This window comes from Crinia signifera, chromosome 2 (genome assembly GCF_055691185.1).
Source record: "Crinia signifera chromosome 2, ASM5569118v1, whole genome shotgun sequence".
Lineage (NCBI taxonomy): Eukaryota > Metazoa > Chordata > Amphibia > Anura > Myobatrachidae > Crinia > Crinia signifera.
Window position 1 is genome coordinate 365,684,621 of NC_139218.1, and position 18,476 is coordinate 365,703,096.

Below are 18,476 nucleotides of genomic sequence, written 5' to 3' on the forward strand. Positions count from 1 at the left end.
ATACAACAATCAAGGGAACACTGTTTCTTGGTTTAAAAAAAAAAAAAAAACACGCACTACCTTTGAAAGATAACAGAGTCTGAAAAAAAGCCAGATGAAGATGTAGTTTAAGTGGAATACCCAAAGAACTGTTACTGAGCCCACTAGAAGAGCTTCCAGGTTCCTTATGCGAAAGCAGTAACTTGTGGCTGTACCGAGAAGCTATCAAGTCTAAATCTGGGAGGTCCAAATGACCGACCTGTAGTTGAAAAACATACGAATTAAGAGGGGAACAATACTAGAGGAGCGGCTACGCTAGACTGAGAGCATATTAGACCTGCAGGGCAAAGGTTTTGTTTGGATTCCGCACAAAGTTACCCCCACTCGGGATGGGGGAGGAATCAAGTGAGATCCCTACCCATCGTGTGGGGTTCGGCTTGAGTTGCCTGTTACCAACTATTAAATGTGTGTCTGGGTACCTGATTGGACGGACACTACTCAGTTGGTGGTGCTCCCGTGAGTCCAAATAAACAATTAGACAAAACTGGGGAGAGAAAGAAGACTCTGTTTTTGGGGCACTCTTGTGATATGGTAATTATATAATAAAACTTAGCTTTTATTAGGTATTTTTATAAAATGGGGGGCTATAACTCTCGGATAGGATAGCCGTTAACTAAAATCCGTCTCCTTAGCTGGCAGTGAGCTTATTTTTATATACGCTATGCACTGGAGATGGTTGAAAAGAAGTTAGAAAAAAATCAGAAAAAAGTTTTTTTCTCCCTTTTCCAAATTGGTAAGTCAATTGGACCAATTTGGATTAATGATGTGTTGCCTAGTGGGCCTTACGGCGAATGCTGACCAGGGCTCGTTAGAGGCAAATTATAGAATTGAAAGGGGTTAATTCCCTATAGATATGGAGACTGCTCGCACAATGAGCGTGAGTCCTATCTGTACTAGGGTAAGTAGTACCAATTTTGACACCGCAGTGGTTAATTGTGTGGGTAAAATTCCCTATTTTGTGTATTGCAGCATCTGGGTATTTGCACAGATCAGTGATTATGGTGCACAGTTTAAGGATCTGTGCTGTCAGTACGGGCCTGGCTGCTATATGCGCTAGGTTATGCGCTGCGCCCAAGTTACTCAGTAATATGGGTTGGATGTAGTACCTTGACTATATCAGTAGCTGTACCACATGCTGCTCTGAAGAGGAGCTTAGACGTGTGTTTGGCTGTTGATAGAGCCCAAACAATCTAATGAGCACAGATAGTTAAGTATAGTTCACAGTTTAGTATCCACGTGACTGGTTACAGTCTCAGTAGCCGTACCGCATACTATAAATTTGACACAGTACAATGGCAGTATCAGTAGCTGTACCACATGCTGCTCTGAAGATGAGCTTGGACGTGTTTGGTCACTGATAGAGCACACACAATCTAATCAACACAGATAATTGCAATTAACAGTTAGGTATACACGTAATTAGTGTTCGGCTGTTAAGTATGCACCAATGGTTACAGATGGCTGTGTTTTATTAACAGTCTGATGTCCATTTCACTAGTTACACATCAATCTGCTGATTATACACAATGTTGCTCTTGTGTTTAAGTTTAGGTAGACACTTAGTTGCTCTAATCGTTACAGAGTATAGGCAGCTGTGGCTGAATGGAGTGAGCATATATAAGTTAGTGAATTGCAGTTTGATATCTGCTGAGGTAACTGCACACCATACCTGTAAATGTCCACAGAATTGTTAGTGAGTCAAATTTTAAGTGCACACCTTGCTGCTGAGTAAGCATCAGCTGACAGTTTCAACACGTGAATAAGGCTAAACAGATGTCGACTTATACTCTATCTGAAATCATAAACATTTCTTCTTGCCCACCAAAACACTGAATATTAATTATAGGGGAGGCACAGTAAAATTCTGGTCACAGTAGAGGTATGCTAATCGTTAATTCAAAAGTTTAGTACAAGTAATGCATGTTGTTGATATTATGTCAACTGTAGGATTTAATCTACACAGTTAGCGATCTGTGACACTAAGTAATCTGTGCTTGTCCCTGAGAAACTGTTAGATAGACCCTTTAGTCGGCAGTTGTGATTTTGTGATTTCTGCTTTTCCTGGAGTCATGCAGACGTGCATTGGACTCCAGGATGAGAAAATCTCAGTCTGCGCTGCGGGGTCAAGTAGTGATAGTGTAGGTAGGCACTTCTGCTGTCGACAGTGGGGTTGACAGTGTGACCCTGTTGCTAGGGTAGCATAGCAGGGTACTAAGCTGCCCCAATTCTGTCGATGAGAGAGTGTCTAGATGGTAGAAGAGAGGTGCTGAACAGAAAAGGAAATATTAGGTAAATTGCTGGTTGGCACCTCTGGGTATATCCTTCTGCTTCCCACAGAGTCTTGCTCCCGCAGTGGACTCCGCGGGTGAGAGAGGTGTAAGTACAGAGGGCTTAGAGCATAGGTATAGTGGACAGAGGGTATACTAGATCGCTTCTACTGTCAGTGTTAAGTGTCCGGTTGCCCTGTTGTATGCCGACAGAGCAGGGGCACCCCAGGCAGGTCACTGACAAGAGAGCGAAGAAAGTACCTTTCCGAAGTTATTCAGGTTTTCCCTTTCTGTTATTTCCTGTATCTCCCCGTTCGCCAGCGCTGGTGATCCCCCCAGGTGGAAGCGGGAGAAAAAAACTTTTTTCTGATTTTTTTCTAACTTCTTTTCAACCATCTCCAGTGCATAGCGTATATAAAAATAAGCTCACTGCCAGCTAAGGAGACGGATTTTAGTTAACGGCTATCCTATCCGAGAGTTATAGCCCCCCATTTTATAAAAATACCTAATAAAAGCTAAGTTTTATTATATAATTACCATATCACAAGAGTGCCCCAAAAACAGAGTCTTCTTTCTCTCCCCAGTTTTGTCTAAGCATATTAGACCTCTTAGAAATTCCAAAATATTGATTAGAAGGCAGCTCAGCAACCAAAAACACAGCACTAGTAGAATGGCATTAACTGTGAGGAGCACCCAATCCCAAATCCAAAAGTAAAGGCTGTTGTTCAAGTGGGGCTTCTGGAGCTACCGAAAGAAGGGGAGACAGACTTCCCTAGAGAGGATGATTGTTTACGTTTGATTTGCTGATAGGATTTATTACATCGGGTCAGATCATCCATTCGAAATGGCCAGGAGTGGAAATGAGCAAACTCTTCAAGTGACAAGCAATCCCAGATCCACATGCTGGTATATCGACCAACCCAGTGCTGAATGTCCTGAACCTTCACCGCAGGGAGGAAGACCCCCATTTAACCCTGCAGTTCAAGGACCCCGGTTGGAACATCTCCTGTGACAGAGTCAAGGAAGATTTCTTCCAATTAAGGATCCATCCATGAGATTGGAGAAGAGTGCAAGACTGAGGTGTTTCCTGAGGACATGCAGAGACTAGGCCAGGATTATTTGACCCATTTGTGCCTAAAGGAGCTGTGGAAAGAGCAAATGGCAATGCCCAAAATTGGTAATGATCCTACCAAACCACAAGCAGAAGAAAACTCTGGTTATTAGAGATTGGATAGAAACATGTATGAAGGCAGCCCAAAGTGTCCAAGGAGGCCATGAAATCCCCCGGTACCAGCATCAAAATGATGGAACATAGACGGATCAAAAAAAGGGCATTCAGCTTCTGCACCCAGGAGAGGTTGGACTGGAACAAATACTTTTGCAACAAAGAGCGAATGGAGTCCTGCAACACATAATATAAGATGCCCAGCTCTAAAGTCACGCGGAGCTCACGCATTGGGCAGTATTCAATGCTCAGGATTCACCGTGTTTTACAGCGAATCGGGCTGTTGTCACTCCTTGCGGTGAATCTTTTTCACCGAAAACCTGATTCACCCTATTCAATGTTCTCTGTTCGCCGAAAGCAAACAGTGAATGCTGGCCAGTTCTTCGTTTCATGCTCGCTGCAATTCGCTGTTGTTTTTTAATGGGATTTTCACTTACATTCGCCGTGAGTGTATTCAATGCTCGGATGGCGAATTGCTTTCAACGTAATTTTTGCCGTGTGTCACATTTAGAAATCGCCATCTTTTTAAAGGTGAACTGGAATGTGATCTTTTAAAATAAAGGTTTTTTTTTTTAATTTAGTGTAAAAAAAAAAAAAAAAAAAAAAAAATCAGTAATTTTATTCTGTGAAGGGACCTGCTATTTTATTCAACTGCTTGCAGCTCATGAATATATATATATTTAATTGATATAAAATTTTTATATTTAAATTATATATATTTTTTTACACATAGGCATGCAGGGGGCGGGGAGCCGCTCATTAATATTCACTGCAAACTGGTCCCGCTCATTACATACGCACGAGCTGGACCAGTGCAGTGGCTCCCTAACCGCATCCCCTGCCAGCTCTCCGGGGGGCAGCTTCTGCTGCCTGTGTCCCCGAGAGCCCGCCCCCCCCACCCCCCCCCACCCCACACACACATTCCGGCGCAGGCAGGGAGGCTTCCATCTCTCTGCCTGCCGCCGTCCCCCGGCTCCCTGCGGTGGTTAAAAATCAGCGAGCCCCTGAGGCGTTGAATAGGGTGACAGGGAAGGCTGTCAGCGAAAGCTCCAGCCCTCTGCAACGCTGCGAATCCTAAACAGGATTCGCTGCACATGCCAAAAAAGGCATTGAATACTGCCCATTATGTATGACAACTTGTATCGCATGGAGGATAGGTGTATGTGGACAGATCTGTACATCACGGTTGGGAAACCATCTTTAAACACTAGAGCAACGGTAGCATGATGGCGTCAGATGTGACAGTCTTGGAGAGCAAAATAATCTTATGTGCTTTATAAGTGTTTACATAAAAACAAACTCCTTGATGTGTGTGCAACAAGGAAATATACTTATTTTTAAAAAAAAATATAAAATAAAAGGATTAGGTACTGTGTACCTGTCTTATGTCACAGTAAACAGCCAGTAACGGCTCCCGTTTTAAACCTTCTGCAAATTCAACTCTAGTTTTCAAACATTTTTTCTGTTCTTCTATTTTCTTTGCAGCATTTTCTAGATCGGATGTGTAGATGTTGCTTACTGCTTTTAACTCTGCAAGTAATTTGAATTTCCTTAAGGCAATACAAAACAAAATTGATTACACTGATAAAAAAATGGTGTAATTCACTCAAATACTATAAAAACAATTAAACCTAAAAAAGGAATGTTACAGAACATTACTAATAAGAATAATTTCTACTTGATTAATAATAATTATTCCATCAAGGCATTATTTATAATGGGTTGGTAGCCCATTTCCATTAGGAAGAGACCGGAGTCAGTCCAACGCCCACCTTCGGAGTTGTATGGTTACAACTAAAGGCCCCCATACACTAGTCCAACTTGTCTTGAGGCAAAAGTCAGACCAAATTTCACATAAAACTTCCATGCCGGTTTTGCAAAAGAGCTGGCATCCGATTTGGCACAATATCAAAGAAACAAAACCATGAACTGGAAACCGGACGTTTTATGCTCCCAATGGTTTTTATGAGCCAATTGGATACCCAGCTAATTTACTAAAAGTTGAGTAGGGATGTTGACCATAGCAACCATTCATATTCTAGCCATGCCAATTGCACCCTAGAAAATGATACACAGGTTCTGATAGGTTGCTATGGGCAACATCCCTACAATTCACTTTTAGAAGCTTTATTAAAATTTCCCCCTTTGCCTGATAGGAGCACACAAAGGGGACAATTCAATATAGTGCCCAGAGAGTAGCGCCGTAATCAGCAGTGCTGCCAAGTTGGAGAATGCCGGAACTCGCAGGTATTTAGTCGCGAGTACTGGTATTTTCCGACTTAAGTGCTCCAAGGCAATAAGGCTTAAAACCGCATTGCCCCCCTAGATTTGTCATATTTTTGCTTAGACACAAGGTCGGGTGCAAGCAGAAATGCACTAGCCTGAGTTAGCAGCGCGCTGATTAAAAGTGCTGCAGGAGCTCCTTCCCAGCGCTATTCACTGCGACCCCATTGTGTATGCGTGAATACATTTAGATTGGAAAAAAACATCAGAATTATAAATAGTTTTAAAAAAATTCCATCAGATAGATAGAAGCCTGCTGGACAAGATAACACTGATCAGATAAATAAATTAGAATTATGCAAATACGCACCTTTCGTGGAGAGCAGTAGAAAGTTTTTCAAATTCTTCCACAATCAAATTAAATACACTACTCTCTATCATCTGATTCCGTTCTTTCAGCTGTTTCAAAGTCTGGTTTTAATAGTAGGGAGGAAAAAATATATAAAACATTATCTATAGAAATGAAACTGTAATGGTTGTGTCTGTAAATAGAATTTCTCAGTACTTGTGTAGTTTCACTGCGTCACTACATCACATGCGAGGGGACACTGATTACTTGACATGTATTCCACGGCACCTCACCACGCTTCGGGCTCAGTGAATACTTGTCAAGTGATCCGTGTCCGCTCGCCACGCTTCGGGCTCAGTGAATACATGTCAAGTAATCCGTGTCCGCTCACCACGCTTCGGGCTCAGTGGCTCGCTGCGCGAGCCACACTATATAAAATCAACTCCATGCCGTAGTGGATAGTGGGGTTATGAACAGGTACTAAATCGCATGTTATATCGCATGCGATATCGGGTTTGTGCCGTGAAACTACACAAGTACCAATTTTTCTTTTTTGAAAAGTATACTTCTATGGGGTGTATTGCATCCTAGAAAGGGGCAGACTAGATGGGCCAAGTGGTTCTTATCTGCCGACAAATTATATGTTTATATAGAACCTGATAGGGTTGCTATGGGCAACTTAGTAAAACTACTAGTGCACATGTGACCTCCCCACCCTCTTTTTGTCAACCATTCTGATGTACAGAAAGAATGTCTCCCTAAATCCGCCTGACGCCCATTACACCAAGCACTGCTATCCCCACCACCATTACATCCGGCACCCATGATCTTCCCATGGCACGTGCGATCACCATGACCCCCACAAAGCCACATTTGAAAGCCGCAAACCCCTCCCTCTCCCATTACAGTAATCACTGAAGACAGGAACTCCAGTTGCATCAGCTGATGGAGCACAGAGTATGATTTCATAGTGGTCAAAGGTACGGACAGTCACAGAATGCAGCACTACAGCCACCAGGAGCTCCCTTTGTCAATCCCCCTGAGCCACCAGGATCATACGCTATTTGAGCTTAACTGGCTGACTATACAGTAGGTCACATTGACAAACTTATGCCAGCTGTACAATTACATTTTATCTAACCAAGTGAGCATTGTTACAAACAAGAACTATGGCTTTTATTCATTTATATTAGCAAAAAAGAACATCATTTATTACTTTCTATTTTGAAAGCTTTAATTCATGAGATTATTGATTGGCTACTGTACCATTAATCTCTTGCTGTTCTAATTTATAAACTTTTTCCATAGCTTATTAAACATGCAAAAGTCAGTTAGAGGTCCCACATACCCAAATGCATGCAAATGCATGAAGTAGTGGTGGGGATATATCTTTACACAAGCAGTGAGAGTGAGGTAAAGTACAAAGCTCTTCACAGTCACTGTAGTCCATGCGGAGGCTAGGTTAATAGACAGGATCACAGTGCAACATCCTGTCTTAAACTAAAAATGTAAGACTCAAAACTCGCTGCAAATGCATGCTTACCGCATAGTCATTCACATATTTACTTTTCTTGACTTGGTGGTTCGCTGGACGTTAAGAGGTGGTTTCAGTACTTACATTATTTTCAGGTACACGCAGACAAGGCAGAAAAGAAGGTTTTGATCTGCTCAGTACCCATGGAAGAGGAAAGTCCAGCTCAAACAGAGAAGAAGAGATTGCCAACAGGAAAAATAAAATCCAGTTAAGGAATTGTAACTCCACCTTATCAACGAGTGCTGCTAAGCTGACAGCAAACTCAAGAGATGGCATAGGAAGTATGTATGAAGGCTGAACAAGAAGGTCCATACATTGGGAAACAGCCATATTAATTTTAACCCCTTCCCGACATTGCCTTTTTTGTTAATTTTTTTTTTTTTCCTCCTTGCGTTCAAATAAGCGTAACTTTTTTAATTTTCCGGCTATATAGACACATGAGGGCTTTTTTTTTGCGGGACAAGTTGTACTTTGTAATGGTACCATTTACTATACCGTATAATATTCTGGGGAATCAGGAAATAATTCAATGTGGGGTAAAAAAAAAAAAAAAACGCCATTCCACAATTTTGCGCTGGTTACGCTTTTTTTGGAGTTCATAGTTCGTTTAAAATGATGGGTTATCTTTATTCTATGGGTCGTTACGATTCTGGTGATACCAAACTTATATAGTTTTCGTTATGTTTTACCACTAAAAAAAAAAATAGCAACTTTTACGGTTTTTCTAATTTGCGTCGCGTCGCCATGTTCTGCGGCTTATAACTTTTTTATTTTTCCACCTACGGACCTGGGTGAGGGCTCATTTTTTGCGGGCTGAAGTGTACTTTTTAATTAATACCATTATGGGATATGGGCGACTTTCTGATCTCTTTTAGTTATTTTTTTTTGGGTAGGCGATGCGACCAAAAAACGTAGTTTTGGCGTTGGGAATTATTTTCCGTTTACGCCTTTAACCGTGCGGGATAACTAATGTTATATTTTAATAGATCGGACTTTTAGGAACGCGGCGATACCAAATATGTTTATTTTTTTATTTTTTATTTATTTTTATTTGTGAAATGGGGAAAGGGGGGTGATTTGAACTTTTAATATTTTTTTATTTTTTTTTTATTTTTAAACTTTTTTTTTTTTTTTTTTTTTTACTTTTACTACAAGGCCCCCTAGTGTACTTGACCACTAGGGGGTGCGATCGCCTGTACTAGGTTCAGCCATAGAGCTCTATGGCTGAACATAGTGATTTTCAGCACTTCCTATTACATCCTGCCTCAGGCAGGATGTAATAGGAATGCTGACACGGCCAGCACAGGGGTCTACATTAGACCCCTGGCTACCATGGCAACCGATCGGCACCCTCCGATCTCGCCGCGGGGGGCCCCGATCGGCGCCGGAGGGGGGCGCCCCCCCTCCGATCAGCTATTTAAGCACTGCGGGCGCTTTGCCCGCGGTGCTTAAAGGGTTAAACGGCCACGATCGGCGAACTCGCCGCTCGTGGCCGTGAGAGCAGGTGCCTGGCTGTAATATACAGCCATTACCTGCTCTCTTTCAAGCCAGCTCACTCCGTGAGCTGGCTTGATTCCCCCGCAACCGACACATGACGTATATATACGTCATGTGTCGGGAAGGGGTTAAAGAAAAAACTGAAATGGCAGAGCCCTGAAGGAGCTGAGCTTTAACCTTTCTTCCAGATCATCCTGCAAGAAAAGCAGTAAATGGGTCACAAAAAGTAGATGTAGGTACCCCCTTCTATTCAAAACATGTGATGTAGACCATCAACAATCAGTGGTAACTCTTGGTTGAAAATTAGATTTATGAGCTTACAGGGGGGCTTGGTGCTGGGTATAGGGTTGGACTGAGCAACAGATAAAACTATTGCCTCTGGGCAGTCCAGGCACCTTATCCCCCTAGACCCCAACTCAGGCAGCCCAGGCATCTCCTCCCCCTAGAACCCAGCCCCAGCCCAGGCAGTAGCAAGAGGAGGAAGAAAGACCAGGAAACACACAGGTCCGAACATATAGAGGACAGTGAAGTCAGAGAGACAATGGACTAATCACAAAAACAGGTGCGCCAGGGTAGAATCTAAATCTTTTCTTTGAGATCCCTAAAGAACATACACCTAATTTTCTTCTTCACTCCATCGGGGACACAGGGCTTGATGATGAGTCATCCTAAAGTAACTGGGTGGAGACACACATGAGCTGCTCTAAGAAGCCTTTATTTTAAGACCAAGTCCTCAGAAGCAAAAGTTTCACATGCATAATAATGAGGAGATGTGAGGTTGGAGGACCATGTCACCGCCATTCAGAGCTGTTCTGCCGTCGCACCATTGCGGGCAGTTCAAGAAGCACTAACCATTCTGGTGGAATATGCTTGCACCGCAGGCGTAACCTGGAGATCAGAAGCCATATAAATATGGCGAATGGTCAAACTGAGTCATCAGGCCAGCATGCTCTAGGGAAGTGGCCTCCAACCTTTTTTGGGGTGTGAGCTACTCGCGGAAAAATAAACCACCCAAAGAGTTACTAATTCCTCCAATAGTGCCAGATACACATATGACCCCACTGTGCCAGATACACATACAGTGCCAGAAATAGGAATACCCCCACGGTGCCGGGTATGACCCCATGGTGCTGGGTATGCCCCACAGTGCCAGAAACAGGTATGCCCCCGCAATGCCCCCACAGTGCCAGCAATGATTATGCCCCACAGTGCCAGGAACAAGTATGCCCCACCATGCTGGTTTACCAGCAGCAGCACACTCACCATTGTTGCTGCTGCTGACGAGAGCTACCAGTAGCTCGCATTTGATGGGTTGGCGACCACTGCTCTAGGGTTTGTGAAAGCTCTAGAGCACAAAATAGAGGTGTCATAGTTACAATAACCCTAATGCTGCTTTCACACTGCAAAACCTGCTTTGGACCAGGTATTTAAAACGTTTTTTAAAAGGGGTCAGAGCAAGTTTAACCCCTTTCACACCGCATCTAAATACCTGGTCTAAAGCAGGTTTGCGGTGTGAAAGCGATAATGAAAACTGTAAACAAAAATGCAACCTATCGCTGAAAGAGGATTGAGAGAGCTGATGCCGGTATCTTCAGAGAAGAAAAATGCAAACCTGCATCTAGACCTGCCTCCATAAAGAAAGGAGTCAAGAAAGCAAAACGACACCCTCAGTTGTGGCCCTGAGCCAAACACCCAAAAAAGTAAGCCCGCCAAATCCAGTAAAAAGATCTGGCAGAAGACGGCTTACGAGCATTAATAAAGTGCAAATGACTCTACCCGAAAATCCCTTTCCTCTCAACAGGGGTGTCTCAAGAGCCACCCCACAAGTAAGTCGAAAGGTCCGGGTGTAGACACGGTCCCTGGGTGAGTAGATCCGGCTGCAGCAGAAGACCGAGTGAAGCGTCTATGGAGAGGAGGAGACGGTCTGCGCACCATCCTCGTCTTGGCTAAACTGTAGTTAACAGAATTATGGTTCGTATATATAGAGATGGGACCTGGCCCACATGGAAATAATCTCCCACTGAACGGGACAGAAGTGGAAATAAGAATGTTCCACCATGTCGAAAGTATAAACCAACGACGCGGAATCCAAATGCCTGAACGGTTGGGCACTCTCCTCCGGCTCCAGAATTCTCAGATCTCGCCCTGAAGCCACAAGGGCCCCCATATGGAGCTTCTCATGAGATGGGAACATCGACGACTTAGACCAACTGATGATCCAGCAGTGAGCGTATAGGTGGTCCACTACCAGCCGAATCAGAGTTGTGTGGACCTCCAGGGACTGGGCCATGATACAAGTCATCCCAGTACGGTACAATCCTGACTCCCCGGCACATAAGATGCGCCGCCATAACCACCCTGACTGACGAGAAGACATGAGAAGCTGTGGAGAGACAAAAAGTAAGCGCCTGAAACTGATAGCAATCCTACCAGACAGCAAAGCGAATAAAAACGCTGATGCCCCTAGCAAAGTGGGTAATGTAGAGAAGCATCTTAAATGTCCAGCAAGTGCCTGACAGAGAAGTGCTCTGAGAAAGGGCATATGCCAGTTCCCGTGCTTTGTAAAAATCGTGACTAAAGTGAGTGCTGCAGAAGCGCAAATCCCCTCATAAGAGGGCCTTGCAATACTTACGAAATCCCACGCATGCCTGGAGCCTGGAAGTTCTCCGGGCTTAATGTTTAATAACCACATTTATTTATTTATTAACAGTTTCTTATATAGCGCAGCATATTCCGTTTCGCTTTACAAAGGAGACAGTGATACAACAAACAGGGTATTTACAGTCAGTCAAAATGTAGGAGGGCCCTGCTCGCAAGCTTACAATCTATAGGGAAAAAGGGATTTTTGTAAGAACTTACCGTTCGAATCCCTTTCTCTGATATGGTCCTGGTGACACAGCTTCACATTGGGATGTAGGAGGGTCCGTAGGAGCCAGGCACCTATCCTAAAGCTTTAGAGGGTAGGCTCCTCCCCTACTGCATCCCAGACTCCTCAGTTCAATCTTTCAAAGCCACTGGAATACATTAACTCAGTACAAACTCCTGCACACATTATATGCACATTTTTTCAAAAATAACTTTTAACCATATAACATGACACATCATGAACCTGGAACACTTACTGAGCGTAAGGGAGGGATCGCTGTGTCACCAGGACCATATCAGAGAAAGGGATTCAAACAGTAAATTCTTACAAAAATCCCTTTTTCTCTTTCAATGGTCCTGGTAACACAGCTTCAAATTGGGACGTTCCAGAGCCGGTCCTTTGGGTGGGTACGCTCAGGTCTGCAGCTCTCATCACTGCTCGCCCGAATGATGCGTCCACCGACGCAAACTCATGGAACCTATAGAATTTGGCAAAGGTATGAACAGATGACCAAGTGGCAGCTCTGCAAACCTGCTCAGCTGTCGCCCCATGTCGAACCGCCCAAGAGGTGGCGACCGACCTGGTGGTATGCGCATTAATCCTGGCCGGTACAGGCCTACCAACTTTAGTATATGCAAACGCTATAACAGAGCGCAACCACCTAGCAATGGTCTGCTTAGAAGCAGGCCAACCAATTTTGTGTATGTCATACAAAACTGACAAGGTGTCAGTCTTTCTGACACTCTTAACTCTGTCCACCTAAACGCGCAAGGCGCGCACAACATCCAAATTCCTCAATTTGTCCCTTTTCCTTGAACCCTCTGGGGGTTGAAACACAGGCAGAACTATCTCCTGATTTAGATGAAAAGCAGAAACTACTTTTGGTAAAAATTGGGGTACTGTCCGAAGGACAGCCCTATCATCATGAAATATAAGGAAGGGAGACCTGCATGACAATGCTCCCAACTCCGATACTCTTATTTGCAGACGCCACTGCCAACAAAAATACCAGTTTCCATGTAAGGAGATTAAGGTCTGCTGACCTTAATGGTTCAAACGGTGCCTTTTGAAGACACTCCAGAACCAGAGATAAATCCCATGGTGCTACTGGTTGCTTGTAGGGAGGTTTCAATCAAGACACCCCCTGCCGGAAGGTCTGTACTTCCGGTAACAATGCAATCCTCCTTTGGGAGTAAAATGACAAGGCCGAGATCTGTACTTTGAGTGACTGAAGGCTTAACCCGGAGGAAAAGCCATCCTGCAAAACTCCACCAATTTTGCCAATTTAAAGCGTGATGTGTGTGACTTCTGTCTTTCACACCATTGAATATAGGTCTTCCAGACCCTATAATAATCTGCAGAAGACACTGACTTTCTGACTTTAATCATTGTTAACCACCGCCTCTGAGAATCCTTTATTCCTCAAAATGGCGGTTTCAACAATCAGGCCGTCAAAATTAATCGAGCTAAATCCAGATGGTTGAACGGTCCTTGCTCTAGAAGGTCTGACCTCGGAGGTAGACGCCGCGAGTCCCCAGACAATCTCTGAAGCCTCGATTACCAGGACCTCCTTGGCCAATCTAGGGCCACTAAACTTACTGGAATTGTCTTGGCCTGTATCTTTTTCTTTTTAAACACTCTTGCCAGTCTTGGAACTGGCCGAAAAACATAAAGAAGATTCCTCTCCCAGGGAATAGTCATGGCATCCACTGCTTCTGCCAGCGGATCCCTCGTCCTGGCATAAAACCTGGGCACCTGATGGTTGAACCAGGATGCCATCAGGTCCACATCCAGAGTACCCCACCTTAGTGTAATCTGGTGAAATACTTGTGGGTTCAGGTTCCCCTTCCATCAGCTCCTCCCTGCTCAGGAAGTCAGCCTCTATATTCTCCACTCCTGGTATGAATATTGCTGATAATGCTGGAACATTCTGTTCCGCCCAAAAGAAGATTCGGGACACCTCCCACATAGCCAGCTTGCTGCGTGTGCCTCCCTGGTGATTCAGATATGCCACAGCTGTGGCGTTGTCGGTCTGAATCCTTAAAGGGAGCCTCTGTAATCTTTCTCCCGCCAGATAAATCACCTTCCACACAGCTCTCAGTTCCAAGATATTGATCGGCAAGGCAGACTCCTCTGGGGTTCACCAGCCTTGCAGACGCAGGTCCAAGACTACTGCCCCCCCCCCCAGTCCCTGAGACTGGCGTCGGTAGTAACTACCAGCCACCTCCAGGACTGCAGGTACGGACCCCACTGAAGGGAATCCACCTCCGCCATTTCAGGGAGGATCGAGTTTCTGAAGACAACACTATTTGTTCTGACTTCATGGTCTGAGTATTTCCTGACCAATTTGTCAGAATGTTCCACTGGAACACTCGAGAGTGGAACCTGGCGAACTGCAACGTCTCGAAAAACGTCACCATTTTCCCCAGCAGCTCTAGGCACCTCCATACTGATGTGCTCTGAGACCCGAGGATCTCCTGGACCAAGGCAGCCAGATCCCTGGCCTTTGCCTATGGTAGAAATACCCGATGTAGGTGGGTATCCAGAACAACTCCCAGGAATTGGAGTCTCTGTGACGGCACCAACTGAGACTTTTGTAAATTTAAAAGCCAGCCGTGAGCCTGCAAAAACCCGAAGGTGCCCAGTGACTCTTAAACATGTCTGCTGACTCCGCTTTGAACAGCAGGTCGTCCAAATATGGAATCACCGTGGTTCCCCTCAGTCGAATCACAGCCTCCATTACAGACATTATTTTGGTGAATACCCTTGGCGCTGTGGACAGGCCGAAGAGCAACGCCTGGAATTGCAAGTGCAGGTCTCTTATCGCAAACCTCAATAGAGCCTGATGTTCTGGGTTGGATAAGAACATGAAGGTACGCGTCTTGGACATCCATGGACGCCAAAAATTCTCCCTGGTCCAGGCTTAGCAGCACTGACCTTAGAGACTCCATTTGAAATGGTCTACCCACAATTGGATATTTAATGACTGTAAATTGAGAATCGGTCTGAAAGACCCGTCTGGTATGGGCCCCAGAAACAGAGTGAAACAAAAAAGGGGATTTTGTACTTACCGTTAAATCCTTTTCTCAGTCTCCATAGGTGACACTGGAGAGTTACAGTGGGGAATAGAAGGTGACCACAGGGAGCTTGGGCACTTTAGAATAAATGAACAGTGACTAACTCCTCCCCTTCTACTTCCTCTCCTAGGCAGTCTAGGTATGTGCCCGGAGGGAGCTGGAAGAAAGGAAAAACAACACACTTCCGAGAGGAGGTCAAACATAACATAACAAGTCACACACACACATAGAGTGAACATATAGTTTGAAGAATAGCATTCGTAACAGAATGAACCCATTCATAAAACCTTTGGTAAAACTTAGAACTCAGACTAAGTATAATAGTCTCTTAACATCAGGTAATTAACCCAACCTGAAACTAAACAGTAACCAGGAGAGACAGCGTCGGGTGGGCGTCCAGTGTCACCTATGGAGTCTGAGAAAAGGATTTAACGGTAAGTACAAAATCCCCTTTTCTCTTTCCTCCACTAGGTGACACTGGAGAGTTACAGTGGGGACGTCCCAGAGCTCCCAACACGGGTGGGATGACGCTGAGAGCCCCTTAACACAGAACGGCCAAACCGCGAAGCAGCTGCCGCAAAGGTGTCAAACTTGTAAAAGCGGACAAAGGTCCTCTGACCAGACCACGTAGCCGCTCTACATAGATCCTGTAGAGAAACTCCACGGGCAGCCGCCCAGGAGGTACCCACCGACCTTGTAGAATGGGCGGAAATCGAAGAAGGTGGCACCCTAGAGGAAGCCACATAAGCTTGACGAATTGTCAATCTGATCCACCTGGCCAGGGCCTGCTTGGAAGCGGGCCAACCAGGACGTAAGGAGTCATAGAGTACAAATAAAGCATCCGACTTACGTACAGCCTCTGTTCTGGCCACGTAAATGCGCAAGGCCCGGACCACGTCCAGCGCTCTAGACTCCTGTGAGTCCTCCCGAAAGGCCGGCACCACAATAGGTTGGTTAATGTGGAATGCCGAGACCACCTTTGGGAGAAACACACTAGAGGTGCGCAGCTCTGCTCTATCCTCGTGGAAACACAAGAAGGGTGGCTTACAAGAGAGAGCACTCAGCTCCGACACCCTTCTAGCCGAAGCCAAGGCCAACAGTAGGACAGTCTTCCAAGTGACGTATTTTAGTTCCACCTCCTCCATAGGCTCAAATACAGAGGACTGGAGAAACGCCAGTACCACATCCAGGTCCCATGGAGCAGTAGGAGGCCTGAAGGGAGGTTGCAGCCGCAACACCCCCTGGAAGAAAGTCTGTACCTGAGGAAGAAGAGCTAGCCTCCTCTGGAAAAAAATGGAGAGGGCGGATACTTGAACCTTCAAGGACCCCAGCCGGAGTCCTGAGGACAAGCCCTTCTGCAAGAACAGCAGCAATCTGGCTAATTTGAAGTTCACAGGAGAGACCCTCCTGGATTCGCACCAGGCCACATAGGCCCTCCAGATGCGGTGGTAATGCACCAAGGTAACCTGCTTTCTAGCTCCTATCATGGTTGGAATCACCGCCTGCGGGATCCCTGCTTTCCTCAGGATGGACCTCTCAACAGCCATGCCATCAAATGTAGATGCTGTAAGTTGGGACAGGTGAACGGACCCTGTGTTAGCAGGTCGTCGCAGAGAGGCAGAGGCCATGGTTCGTCTACTAACAGGCCTGTTAGAACCGTGTACCACGACCGGCGAGGCCAGTCTGGAGCGATGAACAGCACTGTCACCGACTCCCGTCGGATTCTCTGCAGAACCCGAGGGATGAGAGGCACTGGAGGGAAGATGTAAAGGAACTGATCCGTCCAGGGCGCCGTGAGAGCGTCCACTACCACTGCCTGTGGATCTCTTGTCCGAGCGCAGTATCGGGGCAACTGGTGGTTGTGTCTGGAGGCCATCATGTCTATCTGCGGACAACCCCACCGACGAGTCAAGGTCTGGAAATTCAGACACCACTCTCCGTGGTGGACGTCTCGGCGGCTGAGGTAGTCTGCCTCCCAGTTTTCCACGCCTGGTATGAAAATGGCAGACACGGCCCCTGCGTGCTCCTGCACCCAGCAAAGAATCCTCTTCACCTCTCTCATTGCTGCACGGCTGCGGGTGCCTCCCTGCTTGTTTATGTAAGCCACAGCCGTGGCATTGTCCGACTGCACCCTGATGTCCTTGTTCCGGAGAACCACTTCCGCCTGGAGCAGGGCATAATACACTGCTCGCAGTTCCAGCACGTTGATGGACATCTGTGCTTCCTCCGGGGTCCACAGTCCCTGGAAGTGGAGGCCCAGCGTGACCGCTCCCAAACCCCTGAGGCTGGCGTCCGTGGTGAGGAGCGTCCAATTGTGTATGGCGAACCTCCGCCCCTCCTGCAGGTTGCTGGAGTTGAGCCACTACGCCAGTGATGCTCGAGCCTGATGGGAGAGAGAGATTCGCTGCTGTAGAAACAGGTGTGAACCTGTCCACTGGCGGAGCAGACACAGATGGAAGGGGCGAGATCGAAACCGCCCGTACTGCACCGCCTCGAACGTGGCCACCATCCTTCCCAGCAGCCTTGTGCAAAGGAGAACTGTGACCGTTCGATGCTGCAGCACCAGACGAACCGCTTCCTGTAGGGACAAGATCTTGTCCATGGGAAGGAACACCCTTCTCTGGACCGTGTCCAGAGTCATCCCTAGGAACAGGATCCTCTGCGATGGGGTCAGCTGTGACTTCTGGATGTTGAGCATCCAACCATGGGATTCCAGAGTCTGACGTGTCAGGTGGATGTTGTGCAGAAGGACCTCCCTGGACGGAGCCTTCAACAGAAGGTCGTCCAAGTAAGGGACAATTGTAACTCCCTGAGCCCTGAGTATCTCCATCATGACAGCCATCACTTTGGTAAACACCCGGGGCGCAGAGGAGAGGCCGAATGGGAGGGCTCGGAACTGCAGGTGACAGTTCTGGACAGCAAACCGCAGGTATGCCTGGTGAGGGGGCCAGATGGGGATATGCAGGTATGCATCTTTGATATCGATGGATACAAGAAACTCCCCTGGTTCCAGGCCTGCAATGACAGACTGCAGTGACTCCATCTTGAAGCGAGTGAACCGCAGGAAGGGATTGAGCTGCTTTAAGTTCAAGATGGGTCTTACTGAGCCGTCCGGCTTGGGAACTAGAAAAAGGCTGGAATAAAATCCCTTTGCCTTTTCCGGTTCCGGGACAACCACCCCTAAATCCCTGAGCTTCTGAATGGCGGCCTGCAAGGCCCTGCCTTTCTCCTGAGAAGCTGGCAAACCTGTGGGAAAAAAACCGTTGAGGAGGAGGCAACAAGAAATCTATCTTGTAGCCTACTGCTACCAGGTCCTTTACCCATGCGTCCTGGCATGAACTGGCCCATACCTGATGGTAAAACAGCAGCCGGCCCCCCACCCTGTGTCCTGGACAGGAG

The 18,476-nt window shown here is 46.2% G+C and overlaps 1 protein-coding gene across 3 annotated transcripts in view; it reads right to left on the reverse strand.

Annotated features, from left to right (window-relative positions):
* Positions 1-18,476, reverse strand: part of RNF17 (ring finger protein 17) — a 221,197-nt gene that overhangs the window by 155,309 nt on the left and 47,412 nt on the right. For all 3 annotated transcript variants that reach the window (XM_083169963.1, XM_083169962.1, XM_083169961.1), the window contains 2 exons: positions 6,125-6,225; positions 4,910-5,081 (listed from right to left, as the gene is read on the reverse strand). In XM_083169963.1, coding sequence (XP_083026089.1) covers positions 4,910-5,081; positions 6,125-6,225 — 273 coding nt within the window. The remainder of the gene's footprint in view (positions 1-4,909; positions 5,082-6,124; positions 6,226-18,476) is intronic.